Here is a 27091-nt window from a genome sequence, read left to right as displayed (position 1 = left end):
CTCTTATAGTGATTAAAAAACAACAACATTGTATTAGAATTTCAGAGGAACTGGAATTCATTCACTTCTTGCTCTGTTACTAAGCAGCAGTGGGACCTTGAGTAAGTCATTAAACCTCACTGGGCATATTTAAACATTTCTAAAATGGTAAGAGTTGGTCTTGACACATTTTTAGAAGTATGAGTTAGATTTAATTTTAGAGATTTTTTTCCCCTTTCAGTACACGAAGTCTAAAAGTAAACTACCCTAGAGCCACTGTAAATGTTTTGTATACCAGTAATTTTGACATATATGAAAATGCTATTATTGGCAACACCAAAAACAGATACACACTTGAACTGAGTCGGAGAGAGCTCTGCTCCATAATAGGTTATAATAGGAATTAAGCAAACTCAGTTTTTAGAAGTATGTCCAGAAGACTGCAGATTTTCTTGTATATTTGAGACACACTGTGCCTATAAAATAATAACTGAGTTTTATACACCAAATAAACATAAATAAAACCACTATCTTTTACATATAAAATGCATGTCATTTGATATTGTATTCAATTAGAAGAATTAAATGCATATTTTGTTTTTAGTTCAGAACTAAGTAATGCCAGAGAAAGAGAAATATTTGAATAATTATTGGCTATCAAAAAATAAGGACCTTATAGTCATATTGGTTAAACAGGATTAATGAACACGAAATGTGTTAATGACAAAAGCCATATTTAATTCACAAATATCATAAAATGGACTATAAGTTCTGGGAGAGTCTAGAGGTTTAGTTATTTTTATGAGGGAAATAATTGTGAAGAAAGGAGGAGAGGGCCTAAGAAACCTGAAATCCTAAAATGACCTTTATCCTTTAGGTTAATAGTTCCAAATAGTCTAAATCATTATTTAGATGGCAATGCAAGCAAATATTTAAATTTAATTTTGTTATAGTCTTTTGCTGTATGTGCTAAAGGAAAAGACAATTAGAGAGGGAAGGATTTCAAAGGGCTTGCTTAAGTCCAAACCTGGATTCTTTCCTTCAGAACTAGATGTTTTCTGATTAGCTGTACTGAGGCATGAGTAGCCTATTCCACACATGAAAATCCAAAGCTCGGTCCCTTCCACCCTTGACCTCCCTCGTATCACATTGTAGTGCTGTTTGAAGACAAAGGGGTTTGTACAGTACAGATTAAATCCGTTACCATCCAGCCAATCCAGTACTATTAGTTGTAGTAAATGAGAAGGGCCCAAATTTTTCTAAGTTCTTGTACTAGTGCTGATAGACCAGGAGAGTCAAAGAGCATTCAGTACATATAAATTTATAATTTTTAGAAAATATTAATATTTTTATTTTAAAATTCTATAAATATACTGAATAGTTTTCATTATCCTAGAGATAATTTTACTAACTTCATGTGTATGTATATGTTTAGTCTTTAAAGCATTTAGTGAAATACTTTGGCATTCAAAAGTAACTTATAAAATATTTTTCTTATAGGGAGTATTTAAAAAAGAGAATGATATTGATATGCTTGGTGAAGAGTTTAGGAAAGCATATAAGAAAAGGAGTGAAATTTGTGAAGAGAAGTGATACCATCAAGATTTGGTAAAACCTGGATTACTTTGTGTGTTACCACTAGATGTCAGCATAACTTGTTTTTACAATTCAGTATCTAGGTATCCATATCTGTTAGGATTTTCTAAGACACTACTGTAATTATTTACCAACAATTATCTATAAGAAAGCATGTGGTTTGGGTATTCATAATAAACAAATTTATGAATAATTTTGTACTGCAAAATTAATTGATTTTAGTCAAACTGTTTTTTTGTACTGATAATTTAAAGCTTAAATTCTACAACACATAGTAGGGTTTTTTTTTTTTTTAAAACCTATACTATAGGCCAAACCTAGGATGCTAATAACTTCTCCACTCATACGGTTCAGAACTTTTTCTGCAGCCCCATCCCTCAAGACAATATATTCACCTTGACTTAATAGAGAACTGTAGCCCGACATGAAATACCCTCTGTCTATATTACTGTGTTTTTGTTTAGGAACTTTGCTTTCCTGATTTGGCCAGGAAAAATTAACATTTGCAATTCATTTGGTCTTAAAGCACCTTTTACAGTCTACTGTAAGGGAAAAGTAAATAGAGAAGAATTTAAAAGCACTTTATTAGCTAAAATACTTGTCAATAAGAACTTAAAAACAGAATTTCTCTTACATAACTTATCATTTATGAACTAGAGCTGGCTCTCCAGAACATGAAATATTCAAGTGTTCTTGTGAAAATGCAAAAGAAAACAGGCAAGTAGGTCATAAGAAAGAAAACAAAACGAAAAAGTTAAATTCTTGTTGCTTTATTTTACAAACTATTTCTCTTTTTAGATAATCATACATGTTTTGTATCCCTAAAATATAAACACAAATTTTCTGAAATTATTTTGATTTCCTTATCAAATATCTTCATTACTTTTAAGAATCAATATAATTGAAACCATTATGGCTTGGTCAAGTTAAATATATATCCATCACACACTTTCAATTATCTACTAATTGATGTGGATCATTTATGAATTTCCCCATTCAAGTGCCTTCATAAATTCTTCTTCAGTGAAAGACAGCATCTTGGCAGCTTCAATATGCATCTGTTCAAAAACAACAACAACAGTACCGTCTAATTTAGTATTAAAAGTAGACCACAGAACAACAGGAAAGGTGTGTGTGTGTGTGTAAAATACTATCAAATTATAGGTAAGTTCTGTTGTAGGAATTTACATTGTAATGCCAATAAATACAGGAGTTGAAGTGGTAATTAAACTCATGGGTCAGCTATAAAAGCCCGTTTGTCCAACAGTGCATTAACTACCCTAATCATAAAATAATAATGCAATAATATTGTAATACATGGCCTTTGCAAAAAGAGAAAGTGGAAGAACAATGAATTCCTATCTTCTCAACACCAGGTATATATAAAGAAGGGAACAGTAATGGTTTGGAATCAGTAAACACGCTAAGATTTCAAGAGGCAAACTAATCCCGTAAATACCATCAAGCGTGCTTATGATACTTTCTTTAGTTAGGCAGAAACAATAGTGTATTTACCAGTCCCATTTTCTATATTATTAATTAACGTGCATAAAATATCCATTTGCTTGATGATACAATATATATAAATCTTAACATGTATGTTAAATTTCATGTCTGATATATTTTATAGAGATAAAATTTTGTGCCTAAAGGTGCCAAAATAAAATTAATACATACCTAAAAGGAAAAATACCTAAATTTTAGTCCAAATAATGTCTATGATTCAACTTTAATAGGACAAACTCACCTTCTGCCTTTTTAAAACATCAATTAATTTTAACTGTTTCTTGAATCCTAGCATTAATTCTCCTTTTTGTTTTTCTAGCTTCTTGTTTTCTGATTTTAATGCTTCAATTTTTTTCTGTTCTTCATTTGCTATGTCCTGCAAAAGGAAAAAGAATCCCATATTTTATTTCTATAATATGCAGGCTTTTAATGGAAGAAATTACAAAGACTAATATCATGCCACCAATAATAAAAAGTACTATTTTTAAAACTCAAATCTGGGGAGCAGGTGAAGCTCAGTGGTTGAGCACCTGCTTCCCATGTATGAGGTCCTAGGTTCAATCCTTGGTATCTCCTTAAAAAAAAATATGTACATATATATAATTATATATGTAATTTTAAAAAATTTCTTTGCATTACTAAATTACTGGGACTTTGACAGCTTTTAATCATGTTCCAGTCTTTTCCATTTAAAAAAATGTTTTAAAAATAATTCCACTAGAAAATTCCAGAAATGGCAGATTAACTTGAATTGAACAAACACTTCTGACAATAACAAACATTAACTAGACAAAATTTGAAAAACATGTATGAAGGCACAGATGAGTAATTAATAGTAAGCAGAAACTAGAGGCAATACTGTCTTGAAACAAGCAAGGGACCCTGGTTGGGATCCACATTCTACTGGCTTCTACTCTGAGAGCAGTTTCTAGTTCATAGGTTCATAGGACAGATCTCAAGCATAAAGTATAAAAATTCTTATTGGGCTGAGTACTCAGAGGGTGGGTGGAAAGTTCCCAGTAGGAAATCCTGGAAAGAAGGGAGCCACAGAGAAGGGGAGTCCTCAAAATATGCAGACATATAAATCACTGGTGTAGAGTCAGACTCCAAAGAACAGATGAAATGCAACATCTGCACTCTGAAGAGCTGAGCATAAATTTCAGCCATTTCCCAGGGTAAGGCAGACTGAGTTTGTAATCTTGGTAAAAAATTAGCTGGATGAACTCTGCAGCAATCTAGACATTGGCAAGAAAGGATTGGTGAACTTTAAGATGGGTCAATTGAAATTATTAAGTACAGGAAAATCTGTACTTCAAAAAATGTTAAAAGGAAATTTTCAGGTAGAAAGAAAATGATACCAGAAGGAGATCCAAATATAAATTCATAAACATACAAAAAAAGAAAAAAACAAAATACCAGAAATTCTTTTTTTTTTCAAAATAAACTTTTTTAGGTATGCCGAAAAATTTTACAGCATTCCCATGTATTGTTCCCCCCAATACATAGTTTTCTTTATTAACAACTGCATTAGTGTGGTATACATGTTACCCCTGGTGGATTAATATTGATACGTTATTAGTAACTAGAGTCCAGTGTTAGGGTTTACTCTTTATGTACCTATTTCTATGGATATGACAAATGTGTACATTATTACAGTATCATCCAGAATAGTTTAACTGCCCTAAAAGTGTCATATGTTCCACATATTCATCCCTTCACTCCACCCTTCTTCCAACCTGTGGCAACCACTGATGATTTTACTCTCTGTATAATTTTGCCTATTTCATATACAGTTTGAATCATAATATGTAGCCTTTTCAGAGTGATGTTCTTCGCTTAGCAATATGTATTTAAGGTGCCTCAATGTTTTTTCATGGCTTGATAGCTCAGTTCTTTTTATTACTGAATAAAATTCCATTCTATGGATATTCCAATTTGTCTGTCCATTTACCATATGAAAGGGGATCATTGGTTGCTTCTAATTTGGGACAAATATGAATAAAATACATTCTGTGCAGGTTTTTGTGTGGACAGAAGCTTTCACTTCCTTTGGGTAAATACCTAGGAGGGCAATTACTGGATTATATAGTAAGCGTGTGTTTAGCTTTGTGAGAAACTGCCAAATTATCTTCCAATGTAGCTGTACTGTTTTGCATTGTCATCAGCAATGAATGAGAGTTCCTGTTGCTTCACATACTCCTCAGCATTTGGTGTCGTCAGTGTTTTGGAATTTAGCCATCCTAATAGGAGTTCAGTGGTATCCCTTTGTAGTTTTAAAATTTGCAATTCCCTGATTTTTGATGCTGAGCATCTTATGTTTATTTGCCATCTCTATATCTGTTTTAGTGAAGAGTCTGTTGAGCTCTTTTGCCCATTTTTAAATTGGATAGTTTTCTTATTGAGTCTTAAGAGTTCTTTATATATTTTGGATATAATTCCTTTGTCAGATATGTGTTTTGCAAATATTTTCTCCCAATATGTAGCTTGCATTTCAGTCTCTTAACAATCTCTTAAGTGTCCGTCATAAAGCAGAAGTTTTTACTTTTACTGAAGTCCAATTTATCAGTTATTTCTTTAATGGATCATGCTTTTGGGGTTGTATATAAGTAGCCATCGCCAAACCCAAGGTCACTTAGATTTTTTCCTATGTTACCTTCTAGAAACTTTGTAGTTTTGTGTGTTACATTTAGGTTTATGATCAATTTTCAGTTAATTTTTGTGATAGTTGTGAAGTCTGTTTTTTAGCATTTGTTGTCCAGTTGTTCCAGCACCATTTTTAAAAAGAACTACCCTTTTCCCATTGAAATGTCTGCTTCTTTGTCAGAGATCAGTTTCCTTTATTTGTTTAGGTCTATTTCTGGGCACTTTAAATTGATCCACTCATCTATTTGCCTATTCTTTTGTGAATATTCTACTATCTTTATAGTAAGTCTTGAAGTTGGGTAGTGTCAGTTACTCAACTTTGTTCTTCATTATGTGTTGGCTATTCTGGGTCTTCTGCCTTTTCATGTAAACTTTAGAATCAGTTTGTTGATAACCACAAAGTAATTTGCTGGGATTTTTATTGTGATTGTATTGAATATATCAATTTGGGAAGAACTGACGTCTTAATAATAATTCATTTTTCTACCCATGAACCTAGAATTTCTCTCCATTTATTTAGGGTTTTCATTTCTTTCTTCAGAGTTTATAGTTTTCTTCTAAAATAACTTTTTGTTAGGTTTATAACTATTTCATTTTTTGGAGTTAATGTAAATGTTGTGTTTTTAATTTCAAATTCTAATTGTTTATTGATGGTATATGGGAAAGCAGTTGACTTTTGTATATTAACCTTGTATTCTGCAACCTTGCTATAATAATAGCTTGTTAGTTCAAGAGGTTTTTGGTCAATTCTTTCAGATTTTCTAAGTAAACAATGTCCCTCAAGAAGTATGTTCAAGTACTATCCTCAGTCCTGTGAGCATAAACTCATTTCTAAGTGCTATTTTCAAAGATTCTGTTAAGATGAGGCCAATCTGAATCTGGGTGTGTTTTAATTTTATTACTGGAGTTCTTATAAACAAAGGAGATTTGGCTACAGTAGCCACAAGAGGAGACAGAGACAGACTGTCATGTGACAGAGATTGTCAGCAAGCTACCACAAGAATACAGCAGATCTTGCAGAAGGCATGGTCTGCTGATACCTTGATTTTGGACTTTTGTCCATCAAATCATAAACCAATAAATTCCTACAGTATAAGCCAACCAGTTTATGGTATTTTGTTTTAGCACCCCTAGCAAAGACAAAACTCATGTCACCTGTGAACAAAGAGTTTAATTCTTTCTTCTCAATATGAGGCCTTTCATTTTCTTTCTTTCTTTTTTTTTTTTCTGGTCTTATTGCATTATCTAGGATTTCCAGTTCAATGTTGAATAGGAGTGGTGGGAGGGGGCATCCTTATCTTATTCCTGATCTTAGGGGGAGATCATCTAGTTTCACCATTAAGGATGATGTTGTCTGTAGGGTTATTTTTGTTTTTGTTTTTGTACCAATTTTTGTACCAATTGGAGTACCAATTTTAAGAGGTTGTTCTCTATTTCTTGTTTGCTTACTTTTTTTAAAAACCATAAATGGGTGCTGAATTTTGTCATGCATTTTCTTTATCGATTGATATGATCATGTGATTTTTCTTCTTCAGTCTGCTGATGTGGTGAATTACATTAATTGATATTCAAATGTTCACCTAGCCTTGAATACCTGGAATAAATCCTACTTAGTCTTGATGTATAATTCTTTTTATACATTGTGGAATACAATTTGCTAATATTTTGTTGAGGATTATTACCTCTCTATTCCTGAGAGATAATGGTCTATAAATTTCTTTTCTTGGAATGTCTTTGGTTTTGGTATGACGATAATGCTGACTTCATAAAATAAGCTAAGAAGTGTTTGCTCTGGGTCTGTTTTCTGGAAAAGACTGTAAAGAATTGGTATCATTTCTTCTTTAGAATTCACCACTGAAACCATCTAGGTGTTGGCTTTCTAGCTTGACTGAAAACTGTTGATTCTTTACTTTAAAAGAGATTAGCTTAACTATTTCTAGTATAAGTTTTGGTAGATGTCTCTTTCGGGGAGTTGATTCATTTCATCTCAGTTTTCAAATTTGTGGGCACAGAATTGTTCATAAAATACCTTTGTTTTTTTTTAATGTTCATGAGATCAGTAGTAATGGTTCCTCTTTCATCTCTGATATTACTAATCGTATCATCTCTCTCTTTTTTTGGTTAGCTTGCCTAGAGGTTTATCAATTTTACTGATCTTTCCAAAGAACTGGTTTTCGTTTTGACTGTTCTCTATTGGTTTCCTGTTTTCAATTTTTTTGGCTTCTAATCTAACTTTTATTACTTCTCTTATTCTGCTTACTTAGGATTTTTTTTTTAAGATTTATTTTTATTTATTTCTCTCCCCCCGCCCGAGTTGTCTGCTCTTTGGGTCCATTCTCTGTATGTTCTTCTGTGTCCACTTCTATTCTTGTCAGTGGCACTGGGAATCTGTGTCTCTTTTTGTTGTGTCATCTTGCTGCGTCAGCTGTCCATGTGTATGGCACCACTCCTGGGCAGGCTGCGCTTTTTTTGCGCTGGGCGGCTCTCCTTACGGGGTACACTCTTTGCATGTGGGGCTCCCCTATGTGTGGGACACCCTTGCATGGCAGGGCACTCCTTGCATGCATCAGCATTGTGCGTGGGCCAGCTCTACACGGGTCAAGGAAGCCCTGGGTTTGAACTGTGGGCCTCCCATGTGATAGGCGGATGCTCTATCCGTTGAACTAAGTCTGCTTCCCTGCTTACTTTGGATTTAATTTGCATTTCTTTTTCTAGTTTCCTAGGTTGGAAGCCTAGACTATTGATTTTAGACTTTTCTTCTAATATATGCATTCAGTGCTGTCAGTTTCTCTCTAAGCAATGCTCATGCTACATCCCACAATTTAATTTTTTTATTTTTCATTTTTAAAACTTTGTATTGAAATGTATCATTCATACATAAACAATAAGTGTTATGTATAGTGAAAATTATGAACTTATAAAACAAACATGCATGTCATCCTACAGGGCTTCCATATATCACCCTTACCCCAACACCTTGTAACAAAAGTTCCACAACAATGCAAACTATGAAAGAGAATCATGAAAATATTACTAACTATAGCCTGTCTTAAATTTGGTGTATTTACTCCCAAACATACCCAATTAACACCCTGTATTAGTATGATACATTAGTTATATTACATTATAGAACATTCTCATATTTTTTCTGTTAACTATCTTCCATCTTCCATCACAGGATTCACTGTGTTATACAGACCTATGCCTTGTAAAATCCAAAGTGTATACTGAGTGGTTCTCATTTTCATCATAGTTGTGCTGTCATCACTTCAGTAAATTTTAGAACTTTTTCATTACTCCAGAAGGAAAACTACCATACCCCTTAAACCTTTCATAGTTGTCTTAGAATTGATGTATCTTCTTTGCCATTACTGCAAAAATATTACTCTAAACTACTGCCCTAAGTTACACTAATTCTAATTTTCCTATGTATCACCATATTCTTAAAACTATGTAAAGGAATATAACATTTTTTTTTAAAGGTTATGTATTTATCCCCCCCTCCCTCCATTTTTTGTTCTATGTGTCTTTCGCTGTGTGTTCTTCTGTGTCTGCTTGTATTTTCATTAGGCAGCTTTGGGAACCAATTCTGGGACCTTCTGGAGTCGGAGAAAGATCATTCTCTTGTGCCACCTCAACTCCCTGGTCTGCTGCATCTTTTGTAGTCTTTCCTCTTTGTCTCTTTTTGTTGCATCATCTTGCTACATCAGCTCTCTGCATAGGCCATCACTCCTGCACAGGGCGTATTCCACACAAGCCAGCACACCACACAGACCAGCTTGACTAAATCAGGAGGCCCTGGGTATTGAACCCTGGATATGGTAGACAGGAGCGCAATTGCTTGAATCACATCTACGTCCCTAACATTCTTATATTTATGCTTTTAACCACAATCTTCATTCAACACCAAAATCACTGCTACAGCGTCCCTTGAATATCCTCTAGCTTCCTTTCAATTGACATTTATGTCCCTAGACTACCCCTTTCAGCCACAATCATATTTATAAATCAGTAGTGTTATTTTTTTTAGTGCTATACTGACTAGATTGTTACTTACTTTTTGCTTTTTATTTGTATTTATTTAATTTTATCCCCCTTCCCCCCACTGTCTGCTCTTTGTGTCCATTCGCTGTGTGTTCTTTTGTGTCCGTTTGCATTCTTGTCAGGTGACACTGGGAATCTGTGTCTCTTTTTGTTGTGTTATCTTGCTGCGTCAGCTCTCCAGGTGTGCGGCTCCACTCCTGGGTAGGCTGCGTTTTTCGCGTGGGGCAGCTCTTCTTGTAGGGTGCACCCCTTGCACGTGGTGCACTCCTACGTGGCACGGCACTCCTTGGGCTCAGCAGCAGTGCACGTGGGCCAGCTTACCACATGGGCCAGGAGGCCATGGGTACCAAACCCTGGATCTTCTATATGATAGGCGAATGCTTCCCAGTAGTGTTAGTTATACTCGCTATAATGTGTTTCCATCAACTTGATTCATTTCCATACTTTTACATAGGCCTTATGAAAAATTTTTACATATATTACCAATCAGCTCCCATTCTCAACCCACATCCTATATCCTAGAAACATGTACTATAGAGTTGACCTCCAGGAAGTAAACTAAATGTGACTCATCATATTTAGTTCACATTTGTGAGACCTTATACATGTCCTTTTGTGTCTGGCTTATTTCACTGAACATAATATCTCAAGGTTCATGCATTGCTGTCATATGCATCCTGATTCCATGTCTTCTTATGGCTGAATATTATTCTGTTGTATGTTGTATTAGTTAGCCGAAGAGGTGCTGATGCAAAGTACCAGAAACTCTGTTGGCTTTTATAAAGGGTATTTATTTGGGGTAGAAGCTTACAGTTGTAAGGCCCTAACAAGTCCAGTTCAAGGCTGATTTCTCACCGAAGTCAGTTGTCACGTGTTGAAGCAAGATGGTTGCTGACCTCTGTGAGGGTTCAGCCCTCCTTTCTCAGCTCCAGGCTGGCAAAAGGCTTGTGTTTTTTTTCTGGGCTTTCTCAGCTCAGCTGCTCTGTTCTCTTCAGTTGCAAATGATCTGGCAAATAGTTCATCTCCCTTCTCGGGGCTGCAGGATCAAAGTTCTCTCCTCCCTGGTGTCTGTGGAGCTCTTCCTGTGTGTTTCTTCTTCTGCTTGTCTTCTGGAGTGAGTGTCCACTTAGATAGCTCACCAGGGGTCAGGGACTCAACCCTGCACACTCATGACGTGGTCAATTAAAGCCCTAATCTTGATAATTAAGTAAACCTAAAATCTCTGAATTTAATACAGTCATAGGGTATCATGCCCAGAGGAACAGACCAGTTTACAAACATAGTATCTTTTTTGGAATTCATAAATAATATCAAACTGCTACATATGTATATATCATATTTGTTTAGCCATTTATCAGTTGATAGACACTTGGGCTGGTTCCATATTTTACCAGTTGTGAATGATGCTGTTATGAACATCAGTGTGTAAAAATGTCAGTCCACATCCTTGTTTTCAGTTCTTCTGAATATATTCCTAGTAACGGGATTGTTGGATCATACGGCACTTCTGTATTCAGCTTTTCCCTCCATGTACATATATATATAGATTTATTTATAAAACCCACCCCCCACCCCTAAGGTGGGAGGAGCTAGAGAAAGTGGAAGAGGTAGAAAAAGGCCCAGAAAAAGTAGAGGGATGGAGAGGCATGGCTGGGAGAGAGAGAGGGTCCCTTTCCTCAAGTTAAAGGGGGCACGGGAGCTCCGTGGACAGTCATTTTCACCCCCTGCTGGTGGAGGATGGTGTCTGCAGGCAGTTGGAGGTACCCCAGCTGGCAGCTGTGGTGGCCCCACTGACTGTCAAAGGAGGAGCTGGGGAAGTTGGATGGGGAACTGGGGGCCCGTGGGAGCTGGGAGAGCCATGGGATGGGGTGGCTGGGCTGGGCAGGGAGGAGTTGGCCGGCAGGGTGACAGGACTGGGAACCTTGTCGCTGACTGACTCACACTCGGATGCCCTGCTGTTGTTGGTGCCCTCTGAGGGTGTGGGCACTGTGGGCAAAGTGAGCTGCTTACAGGCTGGCTGGAGGTGGTACTTGAGGGGGAGGGGGCCGTTCTGCCACCAAGGGTAGATGTAGGTGAGATCCATGGGTGGGTAGAATTCCTTCAGTGGCTTGTCCTCATAGAGAACCTCCACTTTGTATTTGCTGGGCACATCCATCTTGTTGCAGAGAAACTTGGCGAGATGCATGGACATCACAAGAAGCACACCTGTCTTCTCTTTATCCCCATCTCCATTCTCCAAGGGACCCTTTTTCTCCTCCTGGTCCCTGACACCCTTATAGAACTTAATAGAGGCTTACAATCTCGTCTTCACTCAAGGACCCCTTCTCCTGCTCCAGGACCTCATTGCCATCCTTGTTGGAGCCATTAGGGACCTCTGTCAGGGGAAACACTGTATAGAAATCTCACACCATTTCATCTCATTCTTTAAAAAGCCCAGGAACCAAGTTGTAGACAGTGTCTAGGAGGGTTTTGTCAGATATGATGCCCAGCAGCAATCTAGTTTTGTGGACCTGTATATCACACATGGGGCAGAATTTTTGGTCTCCAGGTAGCGTACAATGCAGGTTTTGCAGAAGAAATTCAGGCATTCCACAATGGTGGTGGCATCAATGAAGTATCCCCCACAGAGGGCACACAGGAGGTGAGGGTTCAGCTCTGATTTTAATCCATGTCATCCGATGCCTCTTGCTGGGGTGGAGAGCAAGGGGATTGGGGAGTGTTACCCTGGGTTTGGGGTCTGGTGGGGTCTTGGGGAGGGGGGCTGTAGCAGCTTGGGGTGGAGGAGAAAAAGGAGAGGGGATGGAGGGAGTACTATATTCAGCTTCTTGAGATACTGCCAACCTATCTTCCACAGAAGCTGTACTAGTCTACATTCCCATCAACAGTGAGGGAGTGTTCCTACTTCTCCACATTCTCTCCATCACTTGTAGTTTTCTTTTTTTTTTGATGATGCCATGTAGGGTTTTTTTTTTGTTAAAAATTTCTTTCTCTCCCCACCCCCGCTGTCTGCTCTCTGTGTCCATTCGCTGTGTGTTCTTCTGTGTCCGCTTATATTCATCAGGCGGCACTGGGGATTTGTGTTTCTTTTTGTTGCATCATCTTGCTGCGTCAGCTCTCCATGTGTGCCGTGCCACTCCTGGACAGGCTGTGGTTTTGTGAGGGGCAGCCCTCCTTGTGCAGGGGCCACTCCTTGTGTGGGGGCCACCCTTACACAGGCGCATCCCTGAGTGGGCCGGCACTTCTTGCATGCAGCAACACTGCGCATGGGCCAGCTCACCACACGAGCTAGGAGGCCCTCGGTATCGAACCCTTGGACCTCCTATATGGTGGGTGGATGCTCTATCTGTTGAGCCACATCCGCTTCCCTCATTTTAGTTTTGATCTGCATTTCCCTAATAACTAGATGCTGAACTTTCTTGTGCTTTTTGGCCATTTGTATCTCCTCTTCTGAGAAATATCTTCTCAAGTCTTCTGTCCATTTTTTGAGTTGCTTGTCTTTTTTATCCTTGAGTTGTGTGATCTCTTTATGTAATATGGATACCAAAACTCTATCGGATATGTAGTTTCGAAATATTTTCTCCCATTGAGCAGGCTGCTTTTTAACGTTCTTGACAAAGCATTTTGAAGTACAAAAGTGTTTAATTTTGAGCAAGTCCCATCTATCTATTTTTTTCCTTCATTGATTGTGCCTTGCATGTAAGATTTAAGAAACTCAAGCCTCTCAGAATTATCTTGAAGATGTTTTCATGCATTTTCTTCTAGGAGTTTTAGGGTTGTAGTTTTTATATTTATGTCTGTGAACATTTTGAGTTAATATCTATATAAGGTGTGAGATAGAGATCCTTTTTCTTTTCTCTGGAACTGGATATCCAGTTCTTTTAGACTGTTTTGGCCCAGCTGGGAGGGCCTGGCAGCCTTGTCAAAACTCACTTGACTGTTGACGTGAGAGTCTATTTCTGAGTTCCCAATTTGGTTCCAGTGGCTACTCTGTCTGTCTGTATGCCAGTACAATGCTGTTTTTACCACTGTAGCTAAGTAATACACTTTATAGTCAGGAAGTGAGAGTCTTCCAACTTCGTTCTTTATTATAAAAAACATTTTTGGCTATTCAGGGTGCCTTGCGCTTCCCAATAAATTTGATAAATGGCTTTTCCATTTCTGTAAAAAAGGCTGTTGGATTTTTATTGGGATTGTGTTGAATTTCTAAATCAGTTTAGACAATTTACATCTTAACAATATTTATTCTTCCAAATCATGAACATGGATTTTTCTTCCATTTATTTACGTCTCCTTTGGTTTCTTTTAGCAATTATTTGTAGTGTTCTGAATATAGGTTGTTTATGCCCTCAGTTAAGTTTGTTACAAAATATTTGATCCTTTTAGTAACTTTTGTAAATGAATTTTCCCCCGATTTCCTCCTCAGATTGCTTATTATTAGTTTATAGAAATGCTGCTGATTATTGCATACTAATCTTGTATCTCACCACTTTGCTGAACTCGTCTATTAGTTCTAAGAACTTTGGTGTGGATTTTTTAGGATTTTCTAGGTATAGGATCATATTAGTGAATAGCAAAAGTTTTACTTCTTCCTTTCCCATTTGGGTGTCTTTTATTTCTTTTTCTTGCCTAATTGCACTACCTAATACTTCTGGCAAAATATTGAATAACTGGTGACAGAGGGAATCCTTGTCTTGTTCACAATCACAGGAAGAAAGTTTTCATTCAGTCTTCTTTGAAAGATGGGTAGAATTCACCTGTGAAGCCTTCTGGTCCTGGACTTTACATATTAGGGAAGTTTTGATGACTGTTTCAGTCTTTTTACTTGTGATTAGTTTGTTGAGGTCTATTTCTTCTAGGGTCAATGTAGGTTGTTCGTGTATTTCTAAGAATTTGTCCTTTTTATCTGTCTAGAGTTCTTCATATTATCTATCCTCTTGGGAGCTCTCATTTCAATGGTGTGAGTGGTGAAGTCTATCCTCTCATTTCTGATTTTATTTGCATATTCTCTTTTTTTTGTCAGTCTGCTAAGGGTTTGCTGATTTTGTTGATCTTCTCGAAAAGACTGGTTTGTTGATTTTCTCTTCTTTTGTTATTAGTTTGATTTATTTCTCATCTAATCTTTGTTATTTCTTTCTTTCTGTCTGCTTTGTGGCTGTTCTGCCTTTGCTTTTTCTAGTTCTGTAGGTGTACAGTTCTCGATTTTAGCTCTTTCTTTTTAATGTAAGCATGAGAGCTGTAAATTTCCCTCTCAGCACTGTACTTGCCATATCCCATAAGTTTTTTTTTCTTTTAACATGTCAATTTTATTGATACATATTAATAAAGCATAAATCCATCCCAAGTGTACAAGCAATGGTATCTGGTATAGTCACGTAGTTGTGCATTCATCACTTGGATCATTTTTAGAGCATTTTCATTATTCCAGTAATAATGATAACAATAATAATAATAATGCTAAAAAACAAAAACCAACCAACCAAACAAAACTCATCACCTTTCAGTCTCTCTAAACTTCCCCTGCCATACAGAGCTGCTATTGTTTTCTTCTTTCTAGTTTATTTGTATTTTTATTTTGTAAAAAGTCATATATGCAGTGTCACTCATATTTGTATTTTACATGAGCATTCACTATGTTATATAGTCCCATGTTACATTTTTTTAAGCTTTACTTCTAGTAATGTATATGTCCTTAGGCTTTCCCTTTCTACCACTGTCATACCCATCTAATAGCTCTGCTAGTCAGAAGTACTTCAGTGTGCTTTCACCATTTCCATTCATTTCCAAAGATTTGGAAATGACCGTTCTACCAATTTTGCACAGATTAACCCTCAGCTTTCCATTCTCTACCCTCATTCTATTTTCTGGTGACCTATGTTCTAATTATTAACTCCATGAGTTTACAAAATATATTTACTTCATAATATAAGCAAACAGTCGTACAGTACTGGTCCTTTTGTGTCTGGCTAGCTTCGCTCAACGTAATGTCCTTCAGGTTCATTCATGTTGTCATATGTTTCACGACTTCATTTCTTTTTAGAGCTGCATAATATTCCATCAGGTACAAACACCACAGTTTGTTTATCCATTCATCAGTTGATGGACACCTAGATTGTTTCTGACTTTTGGCCATTGTGAATAACCATTCGTGTCACTACTCTCAGTTCTTTTGGGTATATACCTAGCAATGGTATTGTTGGGTCACATGGCACATATATTTTTGAACTTCCTTATGAGCTGAGAAACAGTCCCTCCACAGTGGCTGTACCATTCTACATTCCCACCAACGTTGAATAAGTGTTCCTGTCTCTCCAAATCCTCCCTAACGTACAGTTTTCTGACTTTTTCAGAGGCCAGTCTAATAGGTATGAAGTGCTATCTCATTGTACTTTTTTTTTTTAAGATTTATTTTTATTTCTCTCCCCTTCCCACCCTGCTCTCCCCCACCCCCCGTTGTCTGCTCTCTGTGTCCATTCGCTGTGTATTCTTCTGTGTCTACTTGCATTCTTGTCAGGCAGCACTGGGAATCTTTGTCTCTTTGTTGTATCATCACACTGCGTCAGCTCTCTGTGTATGCAGTGCCACTCTTGGGCAGGCTGTGCTTATTTCACGGGGGGTGGCTTTCCTTACAGGGTGCATTCCTTGTGCATGGGGCACCCTTGCGTGGGGGGCACCCCTGCATGGCATGGTACTCCTTGCAAGCAGCAGCACTGTGCGTGGGCCAGCTCACCACATGGGCCAGCTCACTACATGGGCCAGGGTGCCCTGGGTACCGAACCCTGGACTTACTATATGGTAGGCATACGCTCTTATCATTTGAGCCACATCTGCTTCCCTCATTGTACTTTTGATTTGCATTTCCCTAATCGCTAGTGATATTAAACATTTTTTCTGTGTTTCTTTGCTATTTGTATTTCTTCTTTGGACAATTGTCTTTTCAAGTCTTTTGCCCATATTTTTATTCAGGCAGTTTGTCTTTTTATTGTTGAGTTGTATGCTCTCTTTATATATCATGAATATTAAACTCTTGTTGATATGTGATTGCCAAATATTTTCTCTCATTGAGTCAGCTGCCTTTTCACCCTCTTTACCAAACCCTCTGAGGTGCACACATGTTTAATTTTTAGGGAAGTCCCTTTTACCTATTTTCCCTTTTGTTGCTCTTGCTTTGGGTATTAGGTTTAAGAAACTACCACCTATCACAAGATGTTGAAGATGTTTTCCTACATTTTCTTCTAGTTTTATGGTTGTCACTTTTATATTTAGGTCTTTGATCCATTTTGAGTTATTTTTTATACAAGGTGTGAGCCATTTGTATAATGGCTATCCAGTTCTCCCAGCATCATTTGTTGAACAGACTGTTCTGGCCCAGCTGGGTAGGCTTAACAGCCTTGCCAAAAATCACTTGACTCTAGATGTGAGGGTCTATTTCTGAGTTCTTGGCTCAGTTCCATTGGTCAATCTGTCTGTCTGTATGCCAGTACCATGCAATTCTTTTTTTACTACTGTTGTTAAGTAATATGCTTTAAAGTCAGGAAGTGAGAGGCTTCCAACTTCATTCTTCTTTTTAAAGACATTTTTGGCTATAAGGTCCCTTACCCTTCCATATAAATTTGATTAACTTTTTCACTTCTGCAAAAAAGGCTGTTGGGATTTTTATTGGGATTGCGTTGAATCTTGTAAATTAGTTTGGGTAGAATTGACATCTTAACAATATTTAGTCTTCTGATCCATTAACATGGAATGTCCTTCCATATATTTAAGTCTTCTTTGGTTTCTTTTAGCTATGTTGGTAGTTTTCTCAATACAAGCCCTTTATGTCCTTGGTTAAGTTTACTCCTAAATATTTGATTGTTTTAATTGCTAATATAAATGGAATTTTTTCTGATTTCCTACTCAGATTTCACATCAGTATTGTATAGAAACACTACTGATTTTTGCATACTAATCTTGGATCCCACCACTTTGCTGAACATGTCTATATAGCTTTATTGTGGATTTTTCAGGATTTTCTAGTTATAGGATCATATCATCAGTGAATAGTGAGTTTTACTTTTTCCTTTCCTACTTGGGTGCCTTTTATTTCTTTATCTAGCCTAACTGCTCTAGCTAGAATTTCTAGCACAATATTGAATAATAATGGTGTGGCAGTTTGATATGATTTATGAATTCCAAAAAGAAATACTAATTATGTTTGTAAACTGGTCTGTTCCTCTGGGCATGATACCCTTTGAATGAATTAGATTCAGCTAAGATGTCTGATTAAATTAAGATTAGGGCTTTGATTCAACCATGCCACTGGGGCATGCAGGGTTGAGTCCCACCCTCTTAGTAGGGATAAAACGGACTCTTATATGGAAGTAGGTACACACAGAAGTAGATACAAAGAGAAAGACATGGCAGAGAGAACTTAGTTTTGACACTGGAGTCCTGGGAACAAAGCCAAGCTGTTTGCCTGGTAAGTTTACAGCTGGTCTTTTGGCAAGAGCAGAGCAGCTGAGCCCAGAAAGAGACGAGTTCTGGGAAAGAGAGATGAGCCTTATGCCAGCCTTCAACTGAGATCAGAAGATGTTGGATCCACAGAACCTTAAGAGGGAAGAGGAAGGCTGAACCCTTGCAGTCATCGCCCGCCATCTTGCTTCAATATGTAGCAAAGGACTTTGGTGAAGTAAGTAACTTACTTTCTATGGCCTTGTGAGTGCAAGTGCCTATTCCAAATAAATACCCTTTATGAAAGCCAACTGAGTTCTGGTACTTTGCATCAGCACCCCTTTTGGCTAATACAGAATTTGGTACCAGGAGAGTGGGGTGGTGCCTTTGCAATTACCAAAATGCTGGAATGGTTTTATAAATGGATAAGGGGTATTTTTTGGATGAATTGTGAGATGCTTGATGGAAAAGGCCTAGAATGCTTTGAAGAGACTGTTGATAGGAATATGAATGCTAAAGAGACTTTTTATGAGGCCTTAAAAGTAAATAATGAAACTATTATGGGAAACTGGAGGAAAGCGATCCATATTTTAAAAAGTTGCAGGGAACTTAGCAAGATTGAGTCCTGATGTTATATGGAAGGCAGAATTTGAAAATGGCAAGCCTGAACAGTTAGCTGAAGAGACTTCCAAAGTAAACTCAGAGAATGTGGTTTGGCTTTTCCTTGCAGCTTACAGTAAAAGGCTAGTTGAGAGAGGTAAGCTGAGAGCTGAATTATTGGGCACAATGAAACCAGAACCTGATTGTGGATATTCCAAGCCTTGGGAAATCAAGCCTCCAAATGATAGTGCCCCATTTGAGGACTTAACTAAATTTCGAATTTATAAACTAGGATTGAAAATGCAGTTGTCTACTAAAGACTTGTAGGAAGTCTTACTGTCTGATGGCTTGGACCCCTGCTTCCTGCATGCTAAACCAACAAGCTTTTTGCAAGCACTGTATGAACAAAACCACTGTCAGCCTGGACTAAAAGTGACATTGAGAAGAGACATGGAAGAAAAACATCTTTAAGAGTAAAACCATGGAAGCTGAGATGTGGAATTAAGACATCTCCTTAATTCCAGATCCCAAGAGAAGGACTCCACCCATATATATGGAGAGGGCGAGTTTGCCCCGTTTGCCCCGGCATTTGAAGAGGGTGGATGTTCCAACATGATGTTTAGGGAGAGTTTTGTTGCCCCAGGCTACAAAGAGGGTGAAGCAAGGTCAACACTCCATAGGTCTGAGAGGAGTGGGCCTGCCCACCCCATAGATTAGGGAAGGCCAGGTCACCAACTCATGGCTCTGAGAAGGTTGGACCTGTAGGCTAGAGATTAGGGAGAATGTTACCTCCCCCTAAAGATTGGGTAGAGTGTGGCCATCACCCCAGTGCACTTGGAGGCTGAGGTCTGGAGCTTTGGTCACCACTCAGATGCTTGATGAGGGTGGAACCAAGAAAATGGCCATTGGGCAAGCTTGTGGAAAGGGTGGGTCCCCATGAGACCCCAGGGAGAAGAAAGCATCATCTTGAGCATGACTCTCAGACTAAAGACTTTAAAATCTAATGAACTTTGCCCTGCAGGTTTTCAGAACTGTCTAGACTCGTGACTCATGTTTCCCTCACAATTTCTCCTTACGGTAATGCAAATGTTATCCTCTGACCCTTTATATATTGGAAGCAGACAAATTATTTTGCTAGATTTGGAGGTCTACAGCCTGAAGGGACTTTGCCCCAAGATAAACTATATTGCTTTAAACTAACTGTGAAATGATTTTGCATTGCTACTGAAATAAGTTTTTTGCTAAATACTGTAATGTCTTTTTGGAATTCAGAGGGTAGAATGTGGCAGTTTTGAAATTATTTATGAACTTAAAAAGAAATAGTGATTATGTTTGTAAACTGGTCTGTTCCTCTGGGCATGATACCCCTTTGATTGTATTAAATTCAGAGGTTTCACTTTTACTTTATTAAATCAAGATTAGGTGTTTAATTCGACCATATCAATAGGGTGTGCAGGGTTGCCTTCTTGGTGGGGATAAAACAGACTCTTATATGGAAGTAGGTACACACAGGAGAAGTTGATACACAGAGAAAGACATGGCAGAGAAAACTTAATTTTGACGCTGAAGCCCTGGGGGGAGAGCCAAGCTGTTTGCCTGATAAGTTTATAGCTGGTCTTGTGGAGAGAGCAGAGCAGTTGAGCCTGGAAAGAGATGAGCTCTGGCAAGAGAGGTGAGCTTTATGCCAGCCTACAGCTGAGAGCTGAAGAAGCCGGACCTATGTAGCCTTAAGAGGGAAGAGGAGGGCTGAAACCTCACAGACATCACCCACCATCTTGCATCAACATGTGGCAACAGACTTTGGTGAGGGAAGTAAACTTAGTCTTCATGGCTTTGTGACTGTAAGCTTCTACCGCAAATAAATACCCTTTATAAAATCCAACAGAGTTCTGGTACTTTGCATCAGCACCCCTTTTGGTTGACTAATACAAATGGTGATAGTGGGCATCCTTGCCTTTTTCCTGATACTAGCGGAAAACTTTTAAGCCTTTCACTGTTGAGTACAACGCTAGCTGTAGGTTTTTCATATGTGCACTTTACCATATTTAGAAAGTTTCTATTCCTATCTCTTGGAGTGTTTTTATCAAGAATAGATGTTGTATTTTGTCAAATGCCTTTTCTGCATCAATTGAAAGGATCATGTGATTTTTCTTCAATTTATCAATGTGGTTTATTACACTAATGGGTTTTCTTGTGTTGAACCACCTTTGCATAGCTGGGATAAAATGCATTTGACAGTGGTATATAATTCTTTTAATTGCTTTTGGATTCCGTCTGCAGGTATTTTATTGAGGATTTTTGGATCTATATTCATTAGAGATATTGGTCTGAAATTTTCTTTTTTTTGTAGTATCTTTATCTGGTTTTGGTGTTATGGTGCTGTTAACTTCATAGAATGAGTTTGGTAGTTTTCTTTCCTGTTCAGTTTTTTTAAAGAGCTTGAGCAATATTGGTATTAGATCATCTTTGATTGCTAGAATTCAGCTGTGAAGCCATCTTGTCCCAGCTTTTCATCTTTAGGAGGTGTTTGTTGATTTTTTCAATCTCTTCATTTGTGATTGGTAGAGGTATTCTCTTTCTTCTAGGGTCAGTGTAGGAGGTTGGCATGTTTCTAGGAATTTTTCTATCTCATCTACTATAGCAGTTTGATATTATTGATGAATTCCAAAAAGAAATATTGGGCTATATTTGTAATCTGATCTGTACCTGGGCATGATTAAGTTATGATTAGGGCATCCCCACCCACAGATAAAAGGCATCGCAAAGAACAGAGTTGAGGGTTTTCTGATGTTGGAATTTTGATGTCGGAGTTTGATGCTGAAGACTTAAGCTGGAGCACCGGGAAGTCAGCACACAGAGGAAAGAGAAGCCGCAGCAGGAAGGAAGGAACCTTGAACCCAGAGAAAAGCAAGCCCCAGGAATGTAGGAACCCAGGAAGCCTGAACTCTCACAGACTTCGGCAGCTGTCTTGTTCCAGATAGACTTTGGTGAGGGGAGTAACTTATGTTTTGTGGCCTGGTATCTGTAGGCTCCTACCCCAAATAAATACCCCTTATGAAAACCAACCAATTTCTGGTATTTTGCATCAGCACCCCTTTGGCTGACCAAAAAAGAATTTGGTACCAAGGAGTGGGGAAATGCTTTTGCAATTGCCAAAATGCTGGAATGGTATTATAAATAGGTAAGGGGTATTTTTTGGATGAATTGTGAGATGCTTGGAAGAAAAGACCTACAGTGCTTTGAGGAGACTGTTGATAGCAATATGGATGCGAAAGGGACTTTTTATGATGTCTTAGAAGTAAATGATGAAACTATTATTGGAAACTGGAGGAAAGGCAATCCATGTTTTAAAGTTGCAGAGAACTTAGGAAGATTAACTCCTGGTGTTTAATGGAAGGCAGAATTTGAACATGGCGATCCTGGGCATTTAGCTGAAGATATTTCCAAAGTAAACCCAGAGAATATGACTTGGCTTCTGCTTGCAGCTTATAGCATAATGCTAGATGAATAAGCTGAGAACTGAATTGTAGGACACAAAGAAAACAGAAATTGATTCTGAAAATTCCAAGCCTCTGGAAATCAGGTTCCCAGATAAAAGTGCCCAATTGGAGGACTTAACTAAATTTGGAACTTGTAAATCAGGAGGGAAGATGCAGTTATGTCAGAAAGACTTGTAGAAAGTCTTACTTTCTGATGGCTTGGACTTCCACTTCCTACATGCTAAACCAACAAGGTTTTTGAGAGAGCTCTATGAACAAAACCACTGTCAGTCTGGAAAAAAAAGGACATGAAGAAGAGACTGAAGGAGAAAGAGCTTTAAGAGGAAAACCATGGAAGCTGAGATCTGGAATTCAGACATCACCTTGGGCCAAGAGAGGAACTGCACCCATGTGTAGAGAGAGGGTGAATTTCCCCCACCAGGTGGAGAGGGTGGATGTTCCTGTCCAGTGTTCTGGGAGAGTTTTGCCACCCCAGGGTACAGAGTTCCTCCAGGTGTGCAGTTAGATCTTCAATTTTAGTTCCTTTTTTTAATGGAAGCATAGAGGGCTATAAATTTCTCTCTCAGCATTGCCTTTGTGATGTCCCATAGGTTTTGGTATGCTGTGCTCTCATTTTCATTGACCTCAAGATATCTGCTGAATACATCTGCAATTTCTTCTTTGTCCTACTGATTTACTTAAGAGTGCATGTTTAATCTCCATACATTTATGACTTTTCCCTTTTTCTGTCCATTATTGATTTCCAGCTTCATTTCTTTATGATCAGAGGAAATGTTTCATATAATTTCAATCTTTTTAAATTCATTGAGACTTGGGACCCAATATATGATCTGTCTTGGAGAAGCACTTGAAAAGAATGTATATCCTGTAATTTTGCGGTGCAATGCTCTATACATGCTGTTAGGTCTAATTCATTTATCATGTTATTCAAGCTCTCTCTTTATTTACCCCCTGTCCAGATGTTCTATCCAATACTGACAGTGGTGTATGGAAGTCTCCAACTGTTATTGAAGAGACCTCTATTTCTCCCTTCATCTTTGCCAGTGTGTGTCTCATGTACCTTGTGGCACTCAGGTTAGGTGCATAAATATTTAGTATAGTTATTTCTCCTTGAATAATTGCCCTTTTAATTAATAGATAATGACCTTCTTCATTCTTTATAACAGTTTTACATTTAAAGTCTATTTTCTTCAATATTAGTATCACTATTCCAGCTGTTTTGGTTACTGTTTGCATGGAATATCTTTTTCCAACCTTTCACTTTTATCCTGGTTGTGTCCTTATATCTGAGTTGAATCTCTGGTAGACAACATATAGATGGCTCATATTTTTTAATCCATTCTATCAGTCTGTGTCTTCTGATTGGGGAATTCATGCCATTAGCATTCACTGTTATTACTGTAAAGGCATTACGTCATCCATTTTGTCCTTTGGCTTTCTGCTGTCATGGCATACTACTTTCTTTTTACCCTTTAATTTACCCTTCCTAATAATCTTCATTTCTACACTCTTTTCCAAGTCTCTTGCCTTTGCTTTTTCCTTTCAGGCTGCAGCACCCCCTTTAGTATCTCTTGTAGTTTTGTTCTTTTGGTAACATACTCTTCTTTTGTTTTTCTGTGAAGACTTTGAACTCACCCTCATTTTTGAAGGATAGTTTTTCCAGATACAGAAATCTTAGCTGGCAGTTTTTCTCCTTCATTACCTTAGATACATCATACCACTATTTTCTCATCTGCATGGTTTCTGATGAGAGGTTGGCACTTAATCTTAACAAAGTTCCCTTGTACGTAATGCTTTGTGCTTTTCTCTTGTGCCTTCAGAATCCTCTATCTCCAATATTTGTCATTTTGAATAGTTAGGTGTCTCAGGGTAGGTCCATTCTAATTTATTCTGTTTGGGGTATGTTGTCCTTCTTGGATATTGATATTTATGTCTTTCATACAGGTTGAAAAGTCTTGGGTCATTATTTCCTCAAATATTCTTTCTGCCCCTTTCCAGTCTCTTCTCCTTCTGGGACACTGATAATGCAAATGTTTGTGCATTTCACGTTGTCCTTCAATTATCTGAGACCCTGTCCCATTTTTTCCATTTTCTTCTCTTACTGTTTTTCTGCCTTTTCCAGTTCAGATGCCCTGTCTCTGAAATCACTAATTCTGTCTTGGAGCAATTAAAATCTGCTCATATGTGCCTCTAACGTATTTTTAATCTCATCCATTTTGTCTTTCATTCCCATGAGACCTATAACTTTTCTTTGCAAGCTTTCACACTGTTCTTTATGCTCATCCAATGTATTCTTAATACTTTTTATCTCTTTAGTCATATTTTCTTTCAATTCCTTGAACTGATTTAGGAAAATTGTATGATTATTATTGTTTGTCTTAAATCCTGTATCTCTTCAGGATATTCGGTTTGTTCCTTTGGCTGGGCCAGCTCTTCCTATTTCCTTGTATGGCTTGTAATTGTTTGCTATTGTGTAGGCATCTGAATATGTTAGTGAAGTTTCTCTCTTGCCTATTTTTTTCCACAAGTCTTCTTTGATATTTGGTTCAACTTATTCTAAGTCTTTAAAATTGCCCTGCTTAAGTTATCAAAATTGTATCAGGGACTCACTAATGGGGCACACATTTTCTCCCAGGAGTTAGGGTACAGAGAAAACCAAAAGCAGTATTGTCCATGCAATTTCCAGATCGACCAGAAGATGGCGCTCATTGACACACCTTTCCACAGAGGAAATCTCCAGTTTCCTGTATTTTGGTCTGGCCAGAACCACAATTCAAAGTGGGTTCTGTTGGCCAAATTCAGTGAAGAAAAGCCCTCTGACTTACCCTCCCTTTTCCCTTGTAACAGCTAACAGTGTGGGAAGTGTCTGTTTCCCCCTCAGTCAGCTGCAGTGACCCAGAAGTTTTACCCCAGCTTATATCTTCAGGGTAGGGAAGAGAAGTTCATCCCAGCCACCAGAGGCTTGGTCACTCATTTTTGTTGTTTTGGGTTCATCTCTCTGTCCCTTACTCTCCTGGGAGTTCTTAAGCAGTATCCTGGTCTGCTGACCCCCAAAGCAGGTCCCTCAGTCAGCTTTTGGCTCTTTCTCCATGGTTGTTGTGAGAGAGTTGAGCCGTATCTACCTAACCTGATGCCATTCTCCCGCAATTCCTTCCCAAAAGTTTTGATATGTTGTGCTCTTGTTTTCATTCATCTTTAGAGATTTACTGATGTCTTGCTATTTCTTCTGGCCCACTGATTAAGAATTTATTGTTTAGTCTCCATATATTTATGAATTCTCCCTTTTTCTGTCCACTATTGATTTCCAGCTTCATTCCATTATAATCAGAGAAAGTGCTTTGTATAATTTCAGTATTTCTAAATTTACTGGGACCTGTCTTGAGAAGGATCCACGAGCACTTGTAAAGAATGTACATCCTGCCATTTTAGGGTGTAATGCTCTATAAATGTCTGTTAGGTCTAGTTCATTTATCATATTATTCATGTTCTTTGTTTCCTTATTTATCCTCTGTCCCAGATGTTCTTTCCGATTCTGAGACTGGTGTATTGAAATCTCCAACTGTTATTGAAGAGACATCTATTTCTCCCTTTAGTTTTGCCAGTTTGTGCCTCATGTATCTTGGGGTACCTAGGTTAAGAGCATAAATATTTGTTATAGTTATTGCTTCTTGGTGAATTTCCCCTTTTGTTAATATATAATGACCTTCCTCAGCTCTTATAACAGTTTTACATTTAAGATGTTTTTTGTCCGATTATAGTATGGCTACTCCAGATCTTTTTATGGTTATTATTAACATGGAATATATTTTTTCAGCCTTTCACTTTCAAACTGATTATGTCTTTTTGTCTAAGGTAAGTCTTTTTTAGAGTGCATATATATGGCTCATTTTTTAATCTATTCTGTCAGTCTGTGTCCTTTTGGTTGGGGCGTTCTATCTATTAACATTCAGTGTTATTACTGTAACGCCATTATTTACCTCATCTGTTTTATTCTTTGCTTTCCATTGTCATATCTTAAAATTTTTGTCTCTTTACCCTTTCAGTTACCCTTACTAATAGACATTTCTACACACTTCTCCAAGTCTCTTGCCCTTGTCTTTTCCTTTCAGACTGTAGCACTTCTCTTAGTATTGTTTGTAAATCCAAACAATATTACTTTGGTAATATACTTTCTCTGTTTTTGTCTGTGAAGACATTAAACTCACCCTCATGTTTGAAGGACAGTTTTGCCAGATAAAGTATTCTTGGCTGGCAATTTTTCTCTTTCAGTACCTTAGATACATCATACCACTGCCTTCTTGTCTTCTGTGGTTTCTGAAGAGAGCTCAGCACTTATTCTTAATGAGATTTCCTTGTATTTGATGCATTGCTTTTCTCTTGCTGTTTTCAGAATCCTCTGTTTATCTGTGGTATTTGTCTTGCTAAAGAGTAGGTGTCTCGGGGTAGGCCTGTTCGGATTTATTCTGTTTGTGGTTTGCTGTCTTTCTTGGATATTGATATTTATGTCTTTCATAGGGATTAGGAAATTTTTGGTCACTATTTCTGCAAATATTATTTCTGCCCCTTTTCTATTCTCTTCTCCTTCTAGAACACCTATAATGCATATGTTTGTGAGTTTCATTCCATTCAATTCCCTGAGACCCTGTTCAATTTCTCCCATTCTTTGTTTCTGTTCTGACTTTTCAAGTTCATGTGTTCTGTCCTCAATTTCACTTATTTGTTCTTCTGCCATTTCTAATCTGCTGTTTAATGTACTTTTAAAATAATCCATAAGTCTGTTACCTTTCCTTTGCAGG

The 27091-nt window shown here is 37.7% G+C and overlaps 2 protein-coding genes and 1 pseudogene across 4 annotated transcripts in view; 1 reads left to right on the top strand and 2 right to left on the bottom strand.

The window, feature by feature from the left end:
• Window positions 1-5007, top strand: part of MNS1 (meiosis specific nuclear structural 1) — a 64353-nt gene extending 59346 nt beyond the window's left edge. For 2 of the 3 annotated variants that reach the window (XM_058294245.2, XM_023591686.3), the window contains one exon: window positions 1480-3556. In XM_058294245.2, the coding sequence (XP_058150228.1) occupies window positions 1480-1572 (93 nt within the window). In that variant the 3' untranslated portion in view covers window positions 1573-3556. Of the gene's footprint in view, window positions 1-1479 lie in introns of all 3 variants that reach the window. The other variant, XM_004468327.5, reaches the window with a different exon arrangement.
• The window catches only part of TEX9 (testis expressed 9), a 113817-nt gene continuing 89055 nt past the window's right edge, over window positions 2330-27091 (bottom strand). Inside the window, exons 11-12 of the mRNA XM_004468330.5 lie at window positions 3323-3457; window positions 2330-2633 (exon numbers count right to left, since the gene is read on the bottom strand). Of these exons, the coding sequence (XP_004468387.2) occupies window positions 2556-2633; window positions 3323-3457 (213 nt within the window). The 3' untranslated portion in view covers window positions 2330-2555. The remainder of the gene's footprint in view (window positions 2634-3322; window positions 3458-27091) is intronic.
• LOC105747088 (polycomb group RING finger protein 2 pseudogene) lies at window positions 11300-12443 on the bottom strand (annotated as a pseudogene).

Source organism: Dasypus novemcinctus, chromosome 3, assembly GCF_030445035.2.
Source record: "Dasypus novemcinctus isolate mDasNov1 chromosome 3, mDasNov1.1.hap2, whole genome shotgun sequence".
Taxonomy (NCBI): Eukaryota; Metazoa; Chordata; class Mammalia; order Cingulata; family Dasypodidae; genus Dasypus; species Dasypus novemcinctus.
The sequence above is the reverse complement of the archived record's forward strand: the minus strand, read 5'-3'. Positions and strand labels throughout refer to the sequence as shown.